General features: G+C 37.0%; 2 protein-coding genes and 1 pseudogene across 2 annotated transcripts in view; 2 read left to right on the top strand and 1 right to left on the bottom strand.

Annotated features, from left to right (window-relative positions):
• LOC140245104 (carbamoyl-phosphate synthase [ammonia], mitochondrial-like) overlaps positions 1 to 26,773 on the bottom strand; it is a 132,958-nt gene that overhangs the window by 52,433 nt on the left and 53,752 nt on the right. The gene's annotated exons all lie outside the window — the stretch shown is intronic.
• Positions 13,390 to 14,322, top strand: LOC140245087 (toll-like receptor 3). Its single transcript, XM_072324685.1, has one exon. The coding sequence runs from the start codon at positions 13,390 to 13,392 to the stop codon at positions 14,320 to 14,322; it is 933 nt and encodes a 310-aa protein (XP_072180786.1).
• Positions 21,679 to 23,333, top strand: LOC140245521 (piggyBac transposable element-derived protein 3-like; annotated as a pseudogene).

Below are 26,773 nucleotides of genomic sequence, written 5' to 3' on the forward strand. Positions count from 1 at the left end.
TTGGGGCAAGTCCAAGATATTGCGCACCTTATGTATGGGACATTCAGAGATTTCAAACCTCTGCCAAGTAATGAAAGAGCACTGGGATTTAACTGTTTATCATCAGTAGGACTGGTATCCCTGAGAGGAATATTGTGTTTTAGTTTGATGTCATTTGACCATGGGTTAAGTATTTTATTAAGAACTAGAAATGTCGCTACTGCGACTGGTATGCCTCCGCAATAAAGCACGATTCTCCTAATAGGTCTATATCTATAGTACATACATGTGGACAATGTGTGATAGCTGTTTCACAAAACTGGCAAAATATTGAAATGACATGTTTGTGACAAATGTGTTGAATGTTCACCTTCCCAGACGTAGGTTTAATTGGATAAACGGGAGAGCATGCGTTTGGGGATTTGAGGACTTTTACTTGACTTTGACCCCTTTATAAATTCTGCATTGAGTAATTTTCAAGGTATGGAGAAAAAGTGCAATATCTATATTGAATATAATTGTTACCATTTTCACCTGGCCTTTGACCCTTGACCTTTGACCCTAAAATTCATAAGGGAATCACTGTCAGGCAGAACATGCATAAATATGTACTCAAATTCAAGATAACTTGAGCTACTTCCGAGATATGGAGGACGAAGTAAAGTTCAGCAATTGCACTTGATCTTTGACCTTTTGACCTTTGATCTTTTTGGCAAACAAAACAAGCAAACTTCCCAGAGAATCTCAATTAGGTAATAGGTGTATAAGCCAAGTTTAAAAAAAAAAAAATCCGGCAGGCATTGCATAAATGTGGCAGAGTAAAATTTTGAGTTGACCTTGACCTTTCACCCCTGACCTTTGACCCCATGAACCCAAATTCCCTAGATAATCACTGCCAGTCAGTACATGCATATATACTATGTCCCATGAAGATAGTTTAATCCATTTCTAAGATATGGAGAAAAAAGTGAAATTTTAACATTTTCACATGACCTTTGACCTTTGATGCCATGACCCAGAACTCTCACCAGAGAATCTTAATTGGGTAGTACATGTATACACTAAGTTTCAAGAAAATATCTTCAGGCATTGCATAGATATGGGGGAAATAGTGAAATTTTGAGCATTTGACCTTGACCTTGACCTTTTGACCTTTGACCTTGAGCATGTGCACCCAGAAGTTGATAGGCACAACTTCACCCCCTCATACACATACATGCCAAGTTTCATTACAATACCTCAAAAAGTTTTTTAGTTACGCTGTCCACAAAATTGATTACGGACGGACGGACCGACGGAAGGAGGGACGGAAGGACGGACAACCCGAAAACATAATGCCTCCGGCTCCACTTCGTGGCGGAGGCATAAAAATATGGCAACTTATGTATGGGACCAGAGAAAAACTAGATTTTTCAAAATAAAGTTTGAATTGAAAATTCTCTGAAAGTATCTTACTGATCAAGTTCTATTTAAAAGTGAAGAAAGGTACAATACTGAAGTGTCTTTCAGCAAAATTTCACTGCAAAAGAATACTGTATACGCCGTTATTTTCGCGTACAGATATTTTCGCGAATGACGAGGTCATAGACATTTTAAATTAAACCCTCGCAAAAATAACAGCTCATACAGATATTTTAATGATGTTTAATTGATGAAAGTACACCTTACGTATGGGACATTTGTCTTTAGTGCACAAGTGCATTCATGGAAATGATTTTAAATTTCTCCATAGCATCATATTCAGTTCTACAAATCATACTATAGTAAAACATGTAGCAAATGAAATAGACTTGTAAGTGTGTACTTGCCTGGTTCAGGTACCTAACAAAAGCTAAAATGAAAACAAATAAAAATAATCACCAATTTACAACTTACTGCAAAATCCATCAAATTTTCTTGAAACTTTAAGATTTTAAAAGCCATGGTCGACCAAAGAGATAGAAGAACATAGATGTACACGTACCTATAGTGTTTTTTGTTTTGCTTTTTTTTTAATTGCTTGGCTTCAGGTCTATGAAACTAAAGAAGACAAAATTTGCTTTACCTTGTACATAAGTATGTACAGTATGTTGTATGCTGGGGTACTAACACAGGAACGATTATCAGTTGTACATTCAAATATTAAGAGAAAATGTAATTCTAGATTTAAAACACTTAAGTAACTCACTGATCTGAAACTTACAATTTTGATAAATTCTAATAACCTCATTTGATCATACAGATTACAATGCATGTAGATAATGTGTAGATTTGGGGTACAATTAAGTATGATTTATGGCCTGACATACATGGAAGTGTCTCAGAGCTCATCTGTTTTCATACTATAATGAACATTCCAGGTCTCTTCAAACACACAAAATAGAAAAGAAAAATTAATTCCCCATTTTTTTTTTTTGTGTGTGTGTTTTTAGCATTTCAACCACAGAACCAGTATTGATATTGTGGTTCATGGCAAACGTGAAGTAGTCTTCATTTTACTGGATTTTCAGAAATCATGTTCATGACCTTGATTAGTCATGACATATTCTGTGCAGTTGAAATATTAAACATCACATCAAAAGAAAACAAAGTCCTCTAGCAGGGTTTTTCCTCTGCCATCAACTCTAGTAATGACAAAGTTACCTGCTATCACTTCAAGTGAATTTTCACTAAGACCTGCAATGTTGCCATTGATGAGCGCCACAAGCACAATTGTCTTGTTTCCTTTTGAGGCTGTAGCACATGCTGAACAGTGAACTGTACCTAAAATGACACTCAGAGAATCCCATTCCCTTAAACAAATTCATTTTGTAGAGAGGTAAAGGTGAAATGAAAACTGAATTATAAACACGTCCATTAAAATGTTACGAGGAATGTTAATTGAAGACCAACTGCACAGCCTGTCATGAAAATAAGAGATAAATGGAAATAAATAGATTCTATATTTTCCTTTCTTAAAGAAGAAATTTATAGGAAATAATATTATATAAATTGACTGTTTTCTGTCATTTAATGTTATTTTGATTAATTTCTGACATAAATCATGCAATAAAGTTCTCTGCTTTGATTCTAAGAATCTTTATTTTTACCAAATTTGAGCACTGGAAAAAATTTGATGCGGCTATGAAAAGTGCCAAATCTGCGATGTCACCAAATGTGTATGCAACCCAGTGGGATTTACGTATCTATAGGCAAACTGTGTGCACTTTTCAGGAAATTGGTGTGTAATTTGTTGTCAATCTAGAATAAATCGTCCCCCAAAACTATACATTCACGTCATGAAATTGTTTGTTTGTGTTCATGGGAATCATTTTTTACACCCATAAAATTACGGAGAAACAAAGTTTTAAAAGCACAAAACCTATCGTCAGCTCAAGATTCATGATCGCCGTGATCAGCTGTTCCTTCGTACAGCCACAATTTGCTGTTATTATTGACACAACAAATCGATCACTGTGGGGGAATTGCGTATAGCTCAGGTAATCTTACATACTCATGAAGGATGATAACTAAGTCAAAGAGCTGTAATTGATTGGAAATCATTTTTACACCAATAAATTTACGGAAATACGACGTATGAAAAGCACAAAACCTACCGTAATCAGCTCAAGATTCGCGATCGCCGTGATCAGGTGTACGCACAACAGTACCAGCAGAATCGGCAGTGAAGAGGTATTCCTTGATGCCGTGATTTCAGCTTGATTCTTCTTTGAAATGGCATGATGAAGGTTTGTTAGATAAATGTGACCTTCTTTTTCTCTTTTGTGTTCATTTAAATTCTAATTTCTACCTCAACTTGCTAAAAAAACAGTCTAACAAAACGGGAAACTGCAACATTTCCGTGCTGAGCAGCAGTCATGATACACGTGTTGCATGCAAGCATGCACCGCTGCTGCAGCGATCCCCATCGTATAACACGTAGGTTGCTTGTAAACAAGGGGGTCCTCGGCGCAGTTGACCAATCATGAACACGTATTTCGATCATGTGTCTTGGTAACAAGGCTGTTTACGCGTCTGGGAGACGATTTGCATAAACTTACGCATGTTTCAGACAAATTTATGAATGAAAGTGAGTAGCATGACATCATGCCATGACCATATTTGGAATAAGCAGAGGTAGAGCTTTCTGTAGGTAACAAATGTGTCAGGGTTCAACACAGAATATCTAAGACACGATCGCCAAAAACAGTCATTTTCGCCGTAAGCAAAGGCGATTTGGTCTTTAGATGTAAGATTTTGGCCAACTTTTGAGATTGACATCCCACCTTTCTCTTCAAAATTCCACATTTTGTAGGTTGTATTTCGAAATGTTGTTGATATCAATCAGAAACTAGAAAATTTCCCCTACAACGTGATACCAAAATGTCAATTTGGTCCCTGAGGTCATTTTTTGACCTTTTTCGGGCTGTAGCGCGAAATCACATTTGCCAAGAAGTTTCGGGTTTTGCCAGAGCGGGTCTCATATAGCCGTACGGCAAATCAGCTCATACACATTTGGTGACGTCACTCAAATCCGATGTTTCTATAGCGAACGAAGCTATGTGGTCATGGAAATTGGGTGTTTTTTCAATCTTAAAAACAGTTTGGGGGTAAAGTTACATCGTTTAAAGATATCCAGTTTTGTTAACTAGCTTCTTAGCTTTCCGTAGATATCAAACTTGTCATATTTCTAGATTCTCTATAAATTTCTGCTTTAATAATAGAATGATCCAATAGTGCTGTTCTTACTTTCTCCCTGAGGTCAACTGAATAGTAGAGGCAAATATGTAGACATATCCTTCAGAGTAGGTGCAAAGATAACCATTAACCACACAAATGTAAGTACATATAGTATATGTCAAAAGGAGGTTTTCCCATTCACTTTCCAGGTAATGTCCCATACATACGGCATTTGTCCCATACGCAAGCAAACTTTACTTATAAGATGAAGGACTAATTAAATTTTAACATCTAGTTTTCCTAATCAAGAGTTAAAATTGATAAATTAGACCTTCCTAAAGTATGATTGGTCAATGTTAGAAATCTTCAGAAAAAAATTTAAAAAAACATACTCAAATCTTTACGTATGGGACACTTTATTCTGGGAAAATGCATAATTTGCATAATTAATCTGCTGACCTTGTCTTACCAGTTGGAATTTATAATAGATCATACAGGGGTCATGTCCATAAATGAAGTAGTTCAAGAACAAATTCAACTGATTTTAGATGAATATTTTTATTTGTCCCATACGTAAGGTTTGTTTCTGATTTATGCAAATTAAGGCAGTATTTCTTGCATAAATTTGCATAATTCAATATTTTCTTTGCTGGAAATATATAATTTAACTCTTTGGCTACAACATGATATCAATGATTTTTTAATTAAATCAAGATGAATTTTGAGCATCTGAGGGGACATTATCTTGGACTTGCCCTTTTACAGGTAATGAGCACATAGTACTCATTTAGCTCAAATAGGTTATTGAAACTGGTACACACTGAAATTGTTGACAACGTAGAGGCTAGATAATACGTAAATGGAAATTTCGTCGGCTGAGAATGATAAGGGCGTTAAGTTGCCACTAAACCCATAGTGTTCAAGACCACTTAACGCCCTTCCCATTCTCAACAGACGATTTGTCAGTGAGTGTAAAAGGAATTACACATTCTGATGGTGTGCTATGACAAAAAAGAAGCTATTTTGTGATTGTAATTCATTTCATGTTATCTTTCACTCAGAACAAGAACTGTCAAGCACCTAACTTTTTTTTTAAAGGGCTAAAAGCTCAATGGCACTGTGGTTGACTCCTGCTTGAAGACTGAATGTGTATCAGCAAGTGTTTTTACAGGTAATGAGTACAAAGTACTCATTTATCTCCCATAGCTTTAGTATTGAAACTGGTACACACTTTATATTTGTCGACACGTAGATAGTACGAAAGTGGAAATTTGTCAGTGTGAAAGGAATTAAACATTCTGATGGTGTGCTATGACAAAAAAAAAGAAGCTATCTTGTGATTGTAACTCACTGCCTCCGCCAAGGGAGGAGGTTATGTTTTCATTGGCGTTGGTTTGTTTGTTTGTCCGTGTGCAAAATAACTCAAAAAGTGGTGCACGGATTTGGATGAAACTTACAGGGAAGGTTGAAAATGACACAAGTAACAGATGATTAAAATTTTGGTAGTGATCTGCGAATTTTTATGGATTTCATTAAGGATTTTTGATATTTTGGCAGGTAGGGTCAATGAACTTGGGAGTTCAAGCTGCGTGTCACTGCAGCAGTGAGCAGTGAATATTCTTGACAATAATCTTTAATGTAGAATTAATTATTTTTAGTGTGTTCAGTTTTAGAGTACATGTCAGTGTAATCTTTAATATGAATATATTCTCTCTTCGACATGGTTTTTTGCACATGCAATACATAGTGTAGAAGCCTATATAGTATACTTATATAACATACAGTACGTAGTGTAGTGGCCTATAGAGTTTATATGCTTGTATATATGCTCCAATTTTAGACAGCTTAATTAGAAAGACATACACAGTCAAGTTTGTTAGTTCAAGCTTCTATTCACTCTTCGGACAGCTATTGGCCTCACCCAGGCCAGTGGGCTTTTTATTCTGACCATAAACTTGGCCCAGGCAGGAACAAACAAAGACTTTCTTCAAATTGTGCAGTCCCCTATTGTTAGAACCCAACTTCTGCTGGTAGCCTTGGCAGTTAGCTTTTGCAACACTTGGGGTTGGAAAGCCAGCAAGAAAGCCAAACTAGTCAGTATCATGTTCGATCATCATTGAGAAAGCATCTCATATCTAGTACCTCGTATCTCGTATCTTCGAAGTTCGTCCCTTCGTTCCAAAACCAGTCTCAACAGTTCAAAGCCTCCAATTGGTAAGAACAGTTCTTTATTTCAGTATAAGGTGATTTGTATTTAGGCCTAGTAATTTCAATAACCAAAACCATTTTAGTATTTTTGAACTTAATTCTTGGAAGTTTTCTTGTTCAGAGTTATAATTGAAGTCAGTTCTTAAAGTATAAGATCAATGTATATTGAAGGCTGAATAATTATGCTTAAATTTCTCATCAACTCTGAGTTCATTACATAAGTTAAGATTTTCATGTTATTGTAAGTTACTTTCTGAAATTCTGTTTCCTTTTATTTCTCTGATTTTAGTAACTAAATGATAGTCTAAAGGTTATATTCATTGTTGGAATAATATGTTCACATGTGTGTATTTAGATTAACAGTCTAGTAAATAACAGATACTTGTCTAATTATTTGTGTGATGCTCAGTAATATTTAAGGCTTAAGAAATAATCTACATTTCATTATTCGGATATGTACAGTGCACATGTGGGTTTAATTTGGTTGTTTTATATTTGTTATATTCAGTGAATTCACCTCTATTGACTTTAGTATAAGGAGAGTTACTTTTGAGCACTTTTCTTTAATATAACACGCTCTTAGTCGCAGTTATGAATTTGCTCTCCTTGTAATATTGTTCGTTGATTAGTATACTAAATGTTTGCTTTATTTGTTCTATTTTTTTTTTTTTTTTTGCAGTATTTTATCTACTCTACTCTACTTCTACATGGGAGATTTGGATTCCAATGAATTCATTTTCGCAAATTCATATCTCTCTGTTCGGAATAAATTCTGTTGGAGTGCTATCGTTCTTCGAACTAGACCGAAACTCCTCACTTAGCAACTCGTGTTAAGTGAGGCAGCCACACTGCGCGTAATTGAGGTTTGCATGCGCGCACTTAAGTGCGTGCTCTAGTTTCTACTAGGGCGAGGCGCCGCGCAGCTGAAAGTTGATGACGTAAAAAGGCTTCTATTTTGGTGGGCTACTTTCAGCATGCACTTCTATGAGTGGAAATCACCGATCTCTATTGAACAAGATCAGTGGTGGAAAAACCTGCTTGGCAGAGGTCTGCGCTCTCAGAGTGCTTAAGTAGTTTCATAATGTTATCTTTCACACAGAACATGAACTGTCAAGAACTTAAAAACTTCAGTCAATGTTTCGCTTAAAAGAAAGATATTATCCAGAGGGGTGAATGTTCAGGTGAGTTTCTTCAATTTGTCTCCTCTACAAATTAAATTTGTTAAGATTGCAACTGCTGATCTGTAAATTAACAAACATGTCGGAAAAAACGAGTGGGACTCAAACCTTTTTCCAACAAGTTTGTTAATTTACAGATCAGTAGTTGCAATCTTTAACCCGTTGAGGACGAGTCCCGAGTATACTCGGGCAGGTGTCTATGGGAAATGCGTGTTGTAGCAAAATCAAACCGTCCTAAACGGGTTAACAAATTTGATTTGTAGCGGGAGACAATTGAAGAAACTTACCTGTACCTTCACCCCTCTGAATAATATCTTTCTTTCATTTAATATGCCTTGTCCGCCTTGGACTATTTAACATTTAATGTCCAAATTTCGGAGTTTGGGTATTTGTTCCATGTTCATTGTGTTAATTGCCGGCAACCAGGGACAGCCTGGTGGTAGTGTCACTGCCCGGAAAGCAGTAGATGACAGGTTCGAGTCCCATAGGTTCCTTCTTTCCGACATGTTTAATTTACAGATCAGCAGTTGCTATCTTAACAAATTTAATTTGTAGAGGGAGACAAATTGAAGAAATTTACCTGAATGTTTTACATGTATAAAAATGAATAAACTTGAAGTATCAAAAGAGAATGATGCTTAATTTGACCTTTTATGCTTGCTTGCTGTACACCTCACCAGCATCAGTGCTTGGTCATTTGTTTTGCAAGTTATATTGCTAACAGAATATTACTCTGCATATTACTTTCCATTCAATATAACCTTGGCCTTTACTGAATTGTCCTGAAGGATCATATTTGTAGTCCTTTCAGAAACTAGAATAATCCATACCTTAAAAAAAAAATACTAAGATTAGCATCACAGGCAATATTATCAAATGATAAAATGGGAATGAATAAAAATTAAGGCTAGCAAACACTATGTCATGTGCCACATTACATCACCTGCTGCTGCAGGCCTATGTACATGTAAGTGTGCTATGAAACATATTTCCATTCAAATAATAATAAAGTCTGAAATATCAAAGATTTTTCCATTTTTGAATGCATGAAATGAACACCAGCATATTTAAATGCTGGCAAGGGAAAGACAAGATACACAATTTTGTATTACTACTTATTAGCTATGGTAATTCAAAATTTTGACACTAACCACAAAATTATACTGTATATAGTATATATATACAAATGCACTTTAAATTTGATTCTGTTTTAACCCTAACTAGGCCGGGCTATTCAGGCAGATCATATAGCCGGGGGGGGGGGGGGCCTCCCAGCCCCCCCCCCCCAGATCTCGGCCGTCGACTGCGCGATTGCGACGAAAATTGGCACACATATTGCCTATGATGTAATCTACAGTACTACAAAGTTAAATTTTTAAAAAATTATGATCTATGCTAAATTATGCTAATTTATGCATAATGATGCAGGAAATCAGACAATTTGGTATAAATCACTAAAAGCTAAAAATGGGCACATTTTTTGTATAAATGTTCTATTTAGTGTCCTGAGCAAATATAGGAGAAAAAAATTGTGCCATCAGGCAAAATTTTTTAAGTATTTTATTGTTTTTTGAATTTCTTATGCATTTCTTTGTTTTTTCGACTTTATGTTTTTCCTATGAAACCTGTCCGCGACATTGTTCTGATCAAGAAAAAGGTGTTATTAATTGATTTTAATCAATAAGACCCCAAAATAATCACACTTTTATGAAATTTGCTTGTAAGCACAGTTTGCATTGAAATTGTACACGAATTCACGTTTTTGAGCAATTTTTGGTCTGACATGCACGGACATATTTATGCGCAACTTTGGAACCGTGCGCCCGGGCATCGCATATTTGGTGTCAAAAGATGCGGGAGACTCGAAAGAAAAAAGTCATGAAACGTCACGGCGATAGCTTCTCGCGTTAGCGATACATCGCGCAGAACGTCGAGGGGGAGGCCTCGGAGGCCCCCCCCCCCAACCTAGTTAGGGTTAATCATTAGAATATATCCGTTTACCTAACATTCACTGCAAATATGAATAAAAATGACATAGCTTGACTATTGCAGTATGCTTTCAGACCTCAGCAAGTGGCAAAAATAATTCCATATTAAAACGACAATTAATTTACTTTACATGTAAAGCAACGAAAAACTAGTAAGGAAAGAAAGACAAGATAGAATTGGTCATCAAATATTCAGATGTAATAAAAATATGGGATACCAAAACAACAACAAAAAATTACAAATTTTAGCACCACATTGCACTGCAAAATCACTACTAATCTTCAAATCTAAAGAGACCTTCCTATCTTCTATCAGATTTTTGAGGAATAAATTTATCCTGATGGTGAAATATTTGTTATTATAAAAGAAGGGAAATTAAGAACAAAAATTACTCTCATTAAAGAAGTGTGATTTTAAGTAGACTTATTCTTTACCATTTTTTTAATGCTCTTTGTCATATAGGAGAGTATATGTATTTGGATGAATATTAAAATAATATGTATTTATCTGAAAGAAGGGCACAAACTGGCTTCTTTCCGTATGCTCACAGTGCACGTCAAATATTTGGTGTCCAAGTGAGGTCATCTTTGCTGTGATTAATATACCTGATAGTGAAGAACACAGTGAAAGTTTAGACAAATTATGTTTACAATTCTTCAAAATGAAAGCTTTTTTTCAAAAAAAAAATATTTCTGCTTTACTTGAAACAATAATAATAGGACATTTTTACCCTTCCATGCTAAAATTACCATACATGTACACTGATATCTTTGTGACTATAAATCAGGAAGAAATGACATTCATCTTACATATGAGAACCCAACAACTCCAAAGACATTGTTTGTCTTGAGCACATAAAAGTGAGTGCTGAATGAAGCAGAAGGATGTTTGATGAGTCCAGACATGGGGAAGTCAGACAGTTTATGTTTTGATCCATCTTTACTGAAGAAAATCCCCTTGATGAAAAATTGGGGGGGGGGATGGGGTTAATAAGCAAGTCAGCCTTAACAAACAAAGAGCAATTCCTGTTTTACAGCCATTGCCAACATAACAGCATGGGACAAGAAAAGTCATGGCATAACACTATTAAAACTTTGTTATTTCACCTACTGATATGTAACCACACTTATTTGAACATACACTTTGTAGCGTTTTTATACTACAAACTGGACAAGTATCACCAACCTCCTTCAAAGAGAGCCCTAAATGAAAAGAAGTCATCCCATGACTGAGAAATTAATAATTAACTATCAAAGGCAGCAGTAAGAAAAGGAAATACATGGGATGTGCAGGAAACATTTATGTGCTCATCTTCCTTTCAAGCGGTCATTTCAGATTGAGTGTAATGGGAAAATTCTTGGATGTAGCTATTGGCAATAAGAACTAGATAAAGTTCATTAAACTATTTGGAAACAATGCAGTGAAAAAATGAAAGGAACAAACACAGGAAACTGCTCACTCTTGCCCACTAAGTGGCACACATTGTAGATTGCTCCAGCAGACACAAAATGAGTGCACACAGTATTGCAATTATATAGAGTGAATTACTTTGCTGCAAGCCACAATGGCTGGAGGTACTGTTGTCATGTTTTGGAGTGTGCTGCTGACTTTGTCATGTTGTGCAGACAACTTGGAACAAGCTCCATCTATGTCACCTCTCACATGCTCCACCACTGAATTGGACGGCTCACTGCAAGCACACTGCTCTCACCTCAACCTCTCCGCTGTCCCCCAGGATCTTCCACACAACCTCAACAAGCTTGACTTATCATATAACAGCATTGCGACCATCACCAATGTTTCATTTGCTTCATATGGGAAGATCCAAATCCTGCTCTTGCAGTGGAATACCCTGAAAGTGATCGAGGGGAGATCTTTTGATCCACTTGGAGACTTGAGAGTGCTTGATTTGAGTTCTAACAACATCAGTAGACTTCCAGACGCTCTCTTTCAGAAGAACTTCCACCTCTCAATCCTCAATCTGTCTCAAAACAGACTAACTGAGATCCCAAATAATGCTCTTGGTTCTATTAGAGCACTGAAGAACATCTCCCTCAGCCAAAACCTGATCACAAACATCAGCTTCACTCGGTTCTCTTCCTGCCAACAGCTTTCACAGATTGATCTCACCCACAACAAGATCACGCAACTTCACCAAGCGAGTTTTGCTGTTTTTGGAGACTGCTCTATCAAACACTTCAAACTGAACTACAACAATCTCTCCCAACTTCCCAAAGAACTCTTCTCCAATTTTCGTCATCTGGAATATCTCGATCTGGACTATACCAACCTCCTCGTGTTTGATATGAGAGCTTTCATGGGGAACTATACCATCAAGCAAATATGGATCAACAATGCAAACATTCGCATCTTACTCCCTCTCACACACAATGGCCAAAATCTAGACTTTCCTCATCTGAACGCAATTAGTCTGAGGTTAAACAAACTCTCGCAAATCCAAAGCAACGCATTTTGGGGGTTTAATAACCTGCGCTACTTGGACCTTGAGCGCAATAGGTTAAAGTCAATCACTAATAGCTCATTTTGTGGAATGAATTCACTTATCTATTTGGATCTAGCAAGAAATAAACTTTCACACTTGCCTCTTCATGCATTTGCCTGTACAAAGAAGCTACAAACTCTCCTGCTGTCCAAAAATGGAATTGCAGTTTTGGACTCCCTTGTATTTCATGGCATTCCTTCCCTGCAAGTCTTGGACCTTTTTTCAAACAATATAGACAGCATTGAAGGACCATGGGATCTGAGTTCCTTGCATACACTGAACATGGAAAGTAACAGGCTACTGTCTTTGAGTGAACACACATTTGCAGGAATGCCCCGCTTGCATAAAGTTGTCTTGAAAGGAAATCAGATCAATAATATTGCTGAAGATACATTTCTCAGGCTCACTTCCCTGGAATATATTGACCTGTCTTATCAAGTCTACCTTACACTAAATGGTGCTTTTGCAAGACTGAGAAACCTCACCAACCTAAACTTGGAGAAAACACGGATTCTCCTTCCATCACTGCATCAGTTCACAAATGCAAGCTCTGTGAAAACACTAGTCATGTCAAATGCCAAGTTAAGTATCAGGGACTTGGTGAGAGTGCATCAGAATTTAACTGTCTTCTCTGGGTTGGTGACACTAAAATCCCTCAATCTATGGGGAAATAACTTGGCAAATCTGCACAAATTCCCTTGGGTGTTCAAACCATTACAAGAACTTGAAATACTGGACTTAAGCCAATGTCACCTCACCATTTTAACACCAGGCATTTTCTCTCATGTATGGTCCCTGAGACATCTAAAGCTATATTCAAATGAGATCCAAACAATCTATCCACATTCTTTTGAAGGATTGGAATTCCTACAGGAACTGCTTCTGCAAGTGAATATGATAACTCTGTTCAACAAGAATCTATTCACTGACACGCCAAATCTCACACGATTGTATGTTCATATGAATCATCTCACTACAATTTCTGCCAACACATTTATGCCAGAGACTCTTGTGCGGCTTGACATCTCCCACAATCCTTTCACTTGCGACTGCAGCTTGGCGTGGTTCCGAAACTGGCTCTACACAACCAACGTTAACACCTCCCCCAGTAATCAAACCCTGTGTTCACAGACTTCCCTCAAACAATTTGTCAACCTTCCACTTGAAGCATTCCATCCAAGTGATGTTTGTGGAATCAACACATCACTTATATCTGGTCTCATGTTTGCTGGTGTCATAGTTATCTTCCTGGGACTATTGATTTACAGGAAACGCTGGTGGCTGAACTACAAAATCTTCCTGCTAAAGCTTTTAGTCTTGGGCTATCATCAACAAGAAGAAGACCTACAGGCAGATGACTATGAGTATCAGCTCAACATCATGTGCCATGATAATGATGATGACTGGGTTCACGATGTCCTGAAACCCACACTGGAAGAGAGGATGCCCCATCTCCAACGGGTTGCCTATGGTGATGAAGCTTTCAGGGCTACAATGTACTACATTGACGCTGTCCACCACATCATCGAGAACAGCTACAAGACTGTCCTTTTGCTTAGCAACCACTGTGCTGATAATGCCTGGTTCATCACCAAGGTCAGAGTGGCTCTGGAGCATGTGAATGAAACAGGACTTGACAAAGTCATTCTGGTATTTTTGGAGGACATACCAGATGAGCGGCTGCCATACCTGGTAAGACTCTTTCTGAGCAGAGACAGGCCTAACCTGCTCTGGACTGAGGATTATGATGGTCAAGACTTGTTCTGGGCCTATTTTGAGAAGTGCATGCGGTCAAATCCACAGATCAATCATGCTCTTCCAATCTAACTCAGACTAGAAAATCAAAAAGTTTTGGTCTCTTGCTACTATTATTATATTGATTATTTTCATTTGACCAGTACAACACAGACAATCAGACAAGATACATTATTCAGAGAAGAAAATAATAAGCATTCAACCAATCAGTCAAATCATTCTTACATCTGACTTCTTAATAAGATGTTTGAATAATGATGATTGTGTAATCATGCATGGTCACTGATAAAAAACAACACACAATTCCTTCATTTAGGTCATATTTGGCCGAGGTGACTTCTCAAACTCATCTGCCCTTGAATATATACCACTAATGGGGCGCAGCAAACTCCAAAACATGAAAAATTTAGTGTCACAAAAAAAAAAATGATTGATGAAGTGGACACTTGTGGACACACAGGTAACTTTGCTTAATGATAAGACACACATGTACATGTTGTCTACTATATTACTGTCCATGATAACTCTGAAACAATGTGCAAAAACTTAGAAAAAATTAGTAAAATATTTGTAAAGTACTGCATTTTGCAAATAAAATTGCCTGAGCGATGATTCCCCATCATATACTAAAATTGCATAGCATGTTTCTGGATTTTAAAGAGCTATTATATTCTGGGCATTAAGTAGTTTTTAGATTTTTCGAAGCACCTTCCTGTTTGTTTGTTGTTTTTTTTTCATCCCGGCTGGTTGTCAGCAGTAATAATGACAGCAAAGCTGAAAGAATGTTTGAAATATTATTGTGACACTTTTGATAGAAACAGGAGCATAGTTAATGAATTAACCCATTAAAGACTACTTGTGCAAGTGTCCATGGGAAAGGCGTGTTGTAGCAAAATCAGCTCGTTCTCAATGAGGGATGAGTGCCTATGTGTAGTAGACCCATGGAAATATTAATTACCAACCATTGCAAGGTACACAAAATGACGAATATATTCATGCACTTCTAGACATGTGTTTGTACTTTATTTTGTAAGATATAATGCATCAATTCATTTGCAATTACAGAACTACGCATTTTGCTACCATAATTTTTACATAAGACTTTTTGGTATTGTCAGAATTCCAGTTCAGATTCAGGCTGTGTTATGATCATTTTTTTCTCTCTTATAATGAATTCATTGTTTTAATGCAAAGTTGAGTATAATCCTGCAAAAACTTGGCAATATCGATTCACAATTACAAAATAATGATAAAAACACAGGGTTACCCTGCATTTTCAAGAGCTACGGCGAAATAAACAAAGGGATGGTTTTTTTTTTCATTGTATTCGAACACAGACGCACGTGGAATTTCCACTTTGACCCCAACCTATTACTTTGTTATGGGTCAAGATTGAAAGGAAATCATTGGATATTACTGCTGTATGTATAAGGAATCATAATCAATCAAAAAATGTGCATTTTCATGTTGCTTACGCACAGTGCACGCTAAAAAAAAACCAGACGGACGTGCACGTGTGAAATTTTTTTGAAACGCGTAAAATTGTCTGAAACATATAGAAAACCAGTCGGGAAGTCATTTTGAGCATCTTAAAATTGTACAGGGGCATCATGATAACCTGTGTGGTAGGCATATTGCAAGACAATCAGAGGTGACTTGAACTTAAATGCCTACCGAAAATGATAACGAAATTACATTTACTTATGAAGATATGATCGATCATCTGACATTGTCTGAAAATCACAAAATGGCACCTTGATGAAAAGTTTCATGTATTGAGATATTGATAAGAGATATATTGCCTGAAAATTTCATGTTAATTGGCCATGTCATTGTTGAGATATTTTGTCCACAAAATTCATCAGAAAGAAAGGAGAATAAAAAAAGGAAGATTCCGTACAAACACAACAGGTGATACGCTATCCAGTACGTACCCAAGAATGGATTTTGATTGCCAAATCCTGTGATTAGTATTCTGAGCAACCTCATAGTTCAGAGTTTTAGTTTCTTCAAATTATGACAAGTAACATGCAGTTTTGCTGAAGAAAGCAAGAAGCTTCTGAGATTGTTACCGATCATGCCACTGTCTGGCAGCTCTCAATCTGATCAACTCCATGGGGACATTTCTTTAAGTGTTTCATTAACTGTCTTTACCGACATTAATTTTTAAAGAAACTATTAATATTACTTGTTCAGTGTTCTCCATAATGTATAATGTTTGTTTTTAGCAGTATTCACTGGTCCTGTCAATTCAGTAATGTTGTGTTTTGGGATTGGGAGATTACATTGTACATGTAATACAGTATGCTGAAGGATACTTCTGACACATAGTGAATATATTTTGAAGTGTAATTCAATATAAGGAAAAGAAATAGCCATACTGTGTACTACCATATTTGTATTTTATAGTCCATGTTTTCAAAGGAAAGTGCTAAACACTGATGAAAATTTAAAGCAATGCAATAAAGAGAAGAGATAAAAGCAATCAAATTAATTATATTTGAATCATCAATATAGTTAATTCTTTAAAATGCCTACATGGCATAGCATCACTACATATCAAAACAATCAATTTGTGTACTTATTTTGGAATAACATCACGCAAAGTGGATTTCTTCTGTATGTAATGAAAGTGCATGTTACTCTTATAGTGTTTAAAAAAAAATTTAGTACAGTACTATACAATTTTAACCCATTTCCATCTATATATTTACTTCTTGCAAAAATACATACATATAAGGATTAAACAAAGCACTCGTATTTAAAACAATCTAAAGAAAACATATCAATCTGTGCAAAAACCTCTTCAGTATCACAAAAAGTGTACATGAGTTGATGCACAAGTGAACATAAATATGATACAAAATATAATCCCACATAATTAAAAAAAAAAAAAAAACATATGAATATGAAAAATTACACCATTCACTGATGCTGGGAAAGAAAAAGTTGTGGATTGGTACAAAATATATGACTGCACATATATGCCAAAGGAAAAGAGGCAGAGAAAACTTACACTGCAGAAAGATTGGTATGGGATATTCACAGCTACGAGCAACAATGGACAATGGGACAAGGAAGTATTTTGGAATCATTCTACAATTTGCTTGTTAACGCCGACATCAGAGCAGCGGTCCTTCCGGCATGTGGCTTGTGATAATACAACTAGAGAAAATTCATTAATTTAGCTAAAAAAGGAGTGGTAGAGAAAACTGAAAAAAGAATTGCACATGGGAAATTGCTTCCTTGCATTGGTTGTTGTCAAGTGGGTTGATCACAAACTGCATACTTTATATTTAAACACTAGAGGGTGCACTCATTCAAATTGCTGTGTCAAAATGGAGGAGCCGTCTGCCAACCCAATCTGAGCAAAGAGTGTTCATTCACAATCAATCACATGACACACTGCATGTATGCATGTGTGTGTGTCTAATATAAAGACTTTAAAAATGTGTATGCGGGGACTCTGCGTGTGCGTGTGTGTGTGTGTGTGTGTGTGCGACAGAGAGAGATAGAGAAAGAGTGAGAAAGATGGTGGGCGAGTGTGAAGTTATTACAGGTAATATCATAGAGGTAAAATTTACTGTAAGATTTACCTACACTCAGGTTATCTTCAATGTTTCAGGGTTTTTTCCCCCGTACATCTGTATATAAAGTATAATTTTATGTTATACCATGTGTCCCATGAGGAGGGAAACTAATGCATTGATTTATCTTGCCAAGGAACTGTAGCACTTTACTGGGGAGGATTTATATGGTTCAAAAATTGTTTCTGGTACATATGTATATATGACGGAATAGGAAAATAACTGGTGATCTTCACGATAGAGGGTATGTTTTTTCTTCAGTCTTGTGAGGCAATGGAGATGTCTTAATTGGAAATCAAGTTTCCTTTCTAATAGGTCGAACGGCACATTAAACCTGACCATTTTTTAGCTTTGTATATTATCATGTTGTTGTAAATAGGTACTTCTCGATCTTTGGCTTGCTGGCCCTGGCATCTGCCTATTCTTGGAACTCTGCGAGGTGATCAGATTTTGTTGTTGCTGTTGTTTTTGTTTTGTGTTTGTTTTCTATAATTACATATTTATGTGTTGAAATGGGCCCCACTCACAAGCTCTGCTTCTTGGGGACTCATATCTCATTTGCTTCATGTCCATTCTTTACTGTGACTATATCTGGTTTTCAATAAATTGATATGAAATGAAATGAAATGAAAAAAAAAAAAAAACCTCTTCAATGTAAAATTAGACATAAACAAATCAAGTGAAATACTTTGTGTAAATGTGTCATCAAAACTGCCTTGAAAGTGATGAAAACATCAATGAATACTTTTAGGTTGTGCTTCAAAATTGAAATTACCTAAGTTCTTTTTTTTTTCTAAGATGAATATGTTTTTACATCAACATTTGTTCAAATGGTAAGATTTAGATTATTTGTTTTCCATATTAATGCTAACAACTTCCATTTTCTAGGAAATATTACTAAAAAAAATCCACAAAGCTTTAGCTTATCATATGATTTCTTCAGGTTTCTCTCTCTCTCTCTCTCTCTCTCTTTCTCTGCTCTTCTACATCTAACCACATCAGATAATGACTGTTTTGTAAATTTATAATCTTTACTGTTTATTTCTTTTGTGATATGAAAAGAAAAAAAATCCTTTTCTGCTTGTTATATATTTCATGTATTTAAAACAAAATGTATTGTTTATTTTTAAGAAACATGAATATAAACTGAAAACTGGAAAGTGAATGGGCCATATGATTCTGAATTGATACAAAATGTGGTTGTTGTTTTTTAACCTTTAATGTAAGTTAAATCCTATATTTCCTTCAACATATCTGAAATAAATTGATAACCTTTTCACGTCATTTTAGTTCATGGTTTACTTCAAATATAATGATTGTATAATCTAATTCATTGAGTGTATTTTCATCAAAGATTGGATGCAAAATTATAATCATAATTTTTAAGCCAGGCAATACCGATGATGAAATAAAACAGTTTTAACAGTTACAAATTGCTGGCAATCTTGAGCATGATAATGAACTGGCTTTGAGTTGTATTAATACTGGCAAACATCAAATCTCAATATTTTTTGTTCCTACATTTTTTCCCCATGCATGACCTAGTAATGTTTTCACAGTGTTTTCAACCTCATATGTAAAAGCTACACTACTTTTATAGCAAAAGATATAAATGTCAGGGTACCAGGCATTTTAAATTACAACTGGACGATTGTGTAAAATTATTTGGGTTTGCCAAAACTATATTATTGTGGCTTTAATAGGGCATGACACACAAATCTTCTCTTTTCTTTTTAACCCTTTGCATTGTGAAAGGGCAATAAAACCCCAAATAAACATACCGTCAATTGAATGAATGCAGTAATGTCATTAGAATACATTAGTGGAAGTTTGAGGAAAACAGATAATTCATTTGAAATTTACACATTTTTAAGGTTATGGTGCTGCCATCACTAGATGAGAAGACTGCTTCAGTTCATGATGTCGCATAGGGAAAACATTTCAAAGAAAATATTAAGGAAAATCAACATACTTTCACTTTCTAGCATAATGAGAGAGCATTTGACTTGCCTCTTTCCAAAAGCAGGGAGAATAATGTTACCCTCACCACATGTCATTAAAAATTTGAGGGAATGGACACTTTTTATTAAAAATGAAATTTTGAGGAATTTTCTTTATATTTTCTTTCAAATTTTATCCGTTTTTTTTTTATATGATATATAACAATCAGCATTAGTCTTTTCATCCATTGATGCCAACACCAAAACTTTAAAAATTCACAATTTCTGAATGGATAGTTAGATTTTCCTCAAACTTTCACTGATCTGTTCTACTATTGATATTGCTGCATTCACGCAATCCAGAGGTGTTTGGGGGTTTCACTCCCCTGTATAAAACATCAAGACTTTCAACTACATCAGAATAAATGTAGTAATCAATCATATGTACAAAGTCTTGACCATGGCTATACATATTCACAGACTTGAACAGCCACTTCACACTTCATTATCCGCGTATGATTACCGCCTGACGCACAAAGCAGGAGAAGCGAACGCGGACGCGCTCAGAGCAGTACAAACAGTCAAAACCGCACTGAAAAAGATGACCGGACCTCTTCAGACGAAGTTGTCGCGCTTCCTGTTGAGCTACCGCACAACTCCGCAAAGCACAACAGGACAGACACCCGCGGAATTGCTACTGAAGCGTCAATTACGCACCCGCATCGCATCAGTGGTACCTGATGTCAACGCGACCGTTGAGAACAAATTGCTAAAACAACATTGCCACACTACACCACTACGTGAATTCGCTGTTGGAGCAACGATCTATGCGCGAAACCACGGACAAGGAGAGAGGTATGTCCCTGGTTACGTAATAGAACGCGCGGGTCCTGTATTGTATACAGTCGAAGTCTTCGTCGACGGCAAAACACTACACTAGAAGCGTCATATCGATCAACTTCACGCTAGATTTCAGCCGTCAAACACTCCACCAGACGGTAGGAAAGAAATGACGGACATCGACGACGTTATCGCAAACAGCGACATCGCCGACGTCGTAGCAGATAACGCGCTTCAAGAGAACAACGACGCCAATGAAGTCGTCGCAAGGAAAACTTATCCTCGGCGTGAATGAAGAGCACCTGATTACTATGGATTTTCTTAAAATGGACATGAACTTTGACCTGATTATTGAACACTGATTTGGACACTAATTGAACTGAGATTTATGGATTGAATTGGATATGAACTATGGACTGTCTAATGGATATGATTACGGATTAATGTTATGAAAGCATTTCATAAAGTTTTGGAAATTGCTTATTCTTATTATTAAAAAAAAAGATGTTTATTCAGAAGTATGCTAAATCCATTTCAGAGTTTGATTAAAAACAAACAAACAACAACTTAGAGTTACATACAAATGTTTATGGAATCAGATGGAAGTTCAAATTCAAAACAGTGGCACATAAATGTCATGCGCAAGGTTTTAATGATACATTTAATTATTTTGGCTTAAAACAATGCAAAACCGAAATGAAGAAATTGTGTTTGAGGGATAAATACAACTTTTGGTGGTTAAGTATTTTTTGGAAAATTGGATTAAGGTTGATAAATTATAGGCAATATAAAAAGGGGGAGAGATGTTATGTATCTGGATTAACTATGAGTGTGAACACATACATGTTGACGCTATTGTAAGCTGCGCATGCGCTGTGCGAAAATATATATATATATTGTAACCCTCTCGAGTGAAGACTTGTTTCTTTCGTCTCTGTACTTAAGTCACTTTAATGTTCACTGTAGGGAATACATAACATACTAACAGTAATTTGCCTTCGTCATCCATCATTTTCGTGTTTTATCATTTTTTCCACCTCCATTCATTTTTGTACTGCAATATGTTTGCAACGTCTGAATCGTATATTGATGTGTTTGGTATGAGTGATGATGATGGGAATGATTTTGAAGGATTTGCGGTGGATGAGATTGGTGGGAATGACACTGATGATGATATTGATGTTGGTGAAAGTTCAAGTGAAGATGGTGATGATGACGAGAGTGACATGACACAGAGGCCGATGCTCAGGTGTGGTCTAGAGACCTGCATTCTTTTTTTGGCAAGGTCCTTTTCAGGACCTAAACCTGGACCGACCACAAAACTGAATAAAACGTCTACAGTGCTGGATTTTTTCTTCTTGTTGTTTCCTTTGACTTTGATCCAGCACTTGGTCCAGGAGACAAATCGGTATGCTGCACAAAAACGGCAAGCCAACCCAAACCTCCCTTGGTGGCAGCCTGTGTCAGTGGAAGAAATGAAGTGTTACCTTGGTATTTGCCTGTACCTCAGCATAATGCCTCTCCCAGAAATGCGCTGGATATGGAACTCCGATGATGTTTTTGGCCATCTTCGTATCGCTAGGTTCATGACTCGGAAATGTTTTGAAGAGATTAGCAGCAATTTGCATGCTAATGATCGGACCAAACATCTACCAAAAGAGCACCCAAATCATGACAAGCTGCACTTGATTAGACCGGTGTTGGATGAAGTTTTGGCAAACTGTTTGCAGCAATGTAATCCTCACCAAAATTGTTCAGTCGATGAGGCCATGATTGCTTTCCGTGGCCGTCTCGGATTCCGCCAGTACATTCCAAGTATTAGCCAGTGAAGTGTGGGATAAAGGTGTGGATGAGAGCTGACCCTGTGAATGGATAGTGCAATGAGTTTCAGGTCTATGTTGGGAAAGAGAAGAGAAGAGAGCGTGAGAGAGGGTTTGCAGCAAGTGTAGTGATTAAGATGACTGAACGGCTTTGGGGGAAGCATCATGTGATCAACATGGACAACTTTTTCACCACTGTTGATCTGTTCGAGAGCCTCCAGCAGAAGGGCATTCTTGCTCGAGGGACGGTTCGTCGCAACCGTCGAGGTTTGCCACATGCCGAAGTTGCCGAGCATAGGCTGAAAGAACAGGGTGAGTTCAATGTGCTCCAGCGTGGCCAGCTTTCAGCCTACACTTGGCAGGACAAGCAAGTGAACCTGCTCTCTTCAGCCGATGATCCTACAGCAGAGACAACTGTCGATCGCAAGCAGCGAGATGGGACGAAGAGGTTGGTCCCATGCCCTGTCGCTCTCCGTGAGTACAACAAATTCATGAGAGGAGTCAACCGAGCTGACCAGCTGAGGACGGAGTATCCAACCCATTGCATGAGTCCGCAGTGGTGGGTGCATGTCTTCTGGTTTCTCTTTGATGTGGCTGTATCTAATACACTCATTCTGATGAATGAATCTGAGGCCCATCAGAGGGTGATCAGAAGTGGACGCCCAAAACCGCTGACTCAGCTTGAGTTCAGAAAGCGACTGGCGAAACTCCTCCTCTCCTATGGTAATGACGGTGGTAACCAGAACCATGGTGTTCATGCTCTTGGGAAGGGACCATTTCGGCGAATGTGTCAGGGGTGCAGGAGAGAGCGGCGAAGGTGTGAGACGAGAACGTTCTGTCTGAGGTGTGAAGTGGTGATGTGTAGCAAATCGTTTGCAGCATATCATGGATTGTAGAGTGTTTTGGGTGCAGGAGAGAGGTGTGAAGTGGTGATGTGTAGCAAATCCTTTGCTGCATATCATGGATTGTAGAGTGTTTTGGGTGCAGGAGAGAGCGGCGAAGGTGTGAAACGAGAACATTCTCTGTGAGGTGGTGATGTGTAGCAAATTGTTTGTTGCATATCATGGGGGGTAGTGATAGTGATTGAGTGTTCTGTTTTGTTTGAGAGTGGCATCTCACTATGGTCAATTCTCAGTCATCAGCTGAGCGCTGTCAGGATCCCAAATAAAAGTTCATTTCTGTTTCTAACTTTGTTCTGATAATTCATTGTAAAAGCAATGTAATATTCCAAACAGGAAAAATTTACCAAACTTGTAAAATGAAAACAAAACAAACTTGACATTAAACTGTTTTGTAATGTCCTCCTTTCTAATTCACATGAGCAGTCACTGAAGGCATTTAACTTGTTTTTTCTTTTACCTTGTTCAGTTATTCAGGTTCACTACCAAAATTCATTCGACAAAAAAGCTACCGGTAGTCAATAAATTTGTATCAGGTCCAGTTTGAAATGTTAACTTGTTTACTTGTAATATTGCATTCACTACTGTACATGTATGGTTATGTTGTATGCAATAAAGAGAGCCTGCTGAGCAGGTGTTTCACATTCTGTCCCTTTCATATCCTTCTTTTCTCTTTTTCCTTTGCCCCTGGATGAAAAAAAAAAATCCCACTTTGCCATGTAAAGACAGAACAACTAGAGCACTCGCACAGGAGACCCGTTCAAGCACATGTACGCCCCGAACTCATGTCCCATACCCCATCTGGATTACTTTTTAGGCCAGAATGTTGTATAATATGGCAACTGTCTACGGATACAATAAAATCCGATGAGAAATGAGGCTCGTATATAGCACATACAAGGAATATGACATGGCATCCTATAAAAGTTTGAACAATGAGAGCGCTGGCAATGAAAACTTTTGTTACCTAGAATAACTCCCCATAAACCTCAATAGCAAGTTCGAACTAGACTTGGAATTTGTCAACACTGACAAATTAGGTGATCCGATCTATTTGGAAATCAATGATTTGAGTCCTGATCCCAACAGGCATGACCATACAGGTTTCATCTGTGTTTAGGGAACATTGGCCATGTGATGTTTGGATTCTCATTTAGAAAAGGGTGTCAGACCTGCCATCTTTGGTACCAAATTCCGTATACACTAACGAAGATATAAAATGAGGTATATTTGACATTTGACCCCACTTTGCACAGGCAAGATGGCATCTGAGCAAAAAGTGTTTATTTGCGAAATGATTCTTGTAACATGGTCTTTGCGTGTGCAAAATATGGGAAAAAGAAGACATGTATTCACCAAGATACGGGATAAAACATTTATGACCTTTGACCCTAATTTATATACCCAAGATGGTGTCCGATCAAGTAGTTGTTATTTTATGAAATAATGTACGTGGCATGAACTAAACATGTGCAAAATATTGGGCTGATAGAGGCTGTTTTTCTTGAGTGCAAAGAAAGTTGCAAAAAGAAAGAAATTTATATGAAAATACATCGAAGCTAAGCTTTAATTTTAGCCAAGTTTTTTGACGCGATTTCGACGTCGTATGAAAAAACGGAGGCAAACTGTCGATAATGCAATGTCTCAGCTACAACATATTAAAATCTGGGAGAAATTCACCGAAGGGTAAGTGAGGTAGTGCTCGATAAAGACAATCATGTCAATTTTCACATCTAGAAAAATTCCCTCCCATAGAGATAACACGTCATAACGAAGATACAGAAAGAAGTACATATGACCTTTGACCCCACTTTGCACAGACAAGATGGCATCTGAGCAAAAAGTGGTTATTTTGTGAAATGATTCTTGTAACATGGTCTTTGCATGTGCAAAATATGGGGAAGATAGGACATGTATTCACCAAGCTACAGGATGAAACCTTTATGACCTTTGACCCTAATTTACATACCCAAGATGGCGTCTGATCAAGTAGTTGTTATTTTATGAAATAATGTACGTGACATGAACTAAACATGTGCAAAATATGGTGGTGATAGGGTATTTTTTTTTTTAGTTATTGCAAAGAAAGTTGCAAAAAGAAAGAAATATCTCAATACATCGAAGATAAGCTTTAATTTCAACCAAGTTTTTTGACATGATCCCGACATCGTATAAAAAAACGAAGGGCACACTATGATAGCCCAAAGTCTCAGCTACAACATATTAAAATCTGGGAGAAATTCACTGAAGCATAAGTGAGCTAGTGCTCGATAAAGACAATCATGTCAATTTTCACATCTAGAAAAACTGCACTCCCATAGAGATAACACGTAAACTGGTCAAATTTACCAAGGTTACTTTCAATCCATTTTTACGAGGTGATGCTGTCATTAAATCAAAATTTTGTTTTTACACTTTGAAAGACCATTTAATAAGCTACAACATACTGAATTTTGGGTGAAAATCGGCAAAGGATAAGTGAGATACGCTCGAGTGAACTTGAAATTTGATGACGTCATTTTGAAAATTTACTTTTTTTACTTTATTAAGAAATTTGATATCTTTTAATCATTTTTTTTAGTATTGCCAACCCATGAAATGACATGTACAACTCATCAGCTTTCAAAATATGTAAAGAAAATGGGGGGTCACTGTTCATCCTGACGAGTAAAATCGGATTTAAAATTGGCAGTTTTTTGGCATAGTTGCACTGTATGTCGCCATTGACGCGCGCGCGGAATTTCAACTTTGACGGGTCGGTATGACGTCATGTTGAGTCGGTTTGACTTGAAACTTGGTAGATTGACATTTCAGGCATCCAATCAGTGTAAAAAAAACGGGAAATTGCATATGAGCTGTGCGTGCGTATATGTGCACGCGCGTACGCGTCCGTCCAATTTTTTCAATTTTTCAAAAAATGCTCCAAATGGTCTGAAATGTGTGCAAAAAAATTTTCAGCTCGATTGGAGCATGTAAATATTTCAACGCGCGCGTACAAGCACGTTTTAAAAGTAGATATAAATTTTGAGAATATGAGTAGAATGCGCATAACTTGAAATATATGTGACGTAAATTTCATTGAAAAATTCCATTCCATTAAATGAGATATGATTGAGAATGTGTTTTCATATAATGACGTCATAGTGACGTCACGGTCGACTGATCACATTAGATTTGTTGTCTTTGGGACATGGTATAAGTTTGAAATTAATAGGCAGAGGACTTTCTGAGCTAACCACTGCACAACTTCTGAGGAGAAAGAAGAAAAAGAAAAAGAAGAAGAAGAAGAAGAACAAAGAATCAGTACAGATACAGAAGGTGATCCGAGAGGATACTCGGATCACCTAATAAAATCCGACAAGAAATGTGGCTGATAGAGCATGCACAAGAAATGTGACTGGCATCCAAGTTGGAGCACTGAGGGCACCACCACCACA

Source organism: Diadema setosum, chromosome 22 (genome assembly GCF_964275005.1).
Source record: "Diadema setosum chromosome 22, eeDiaSeto1, whole genome shotgun sequence".
Lineage (NCBI taxonomy): Eukaryota > Metazoa > Echinodermata > Echinoidea > Diadematoida > Diadematidae > Diadema > Diadema setosum.

What these genes read in the sequence shown, in the direction of transcription:
- LOC140245087 (XM_072324685.1), top strand. Translation starts at nt 13,390, where the DNA reads ATGATAACTCTGTTCAACAAGAATCTATTCACTGACACGCCAAATCTC.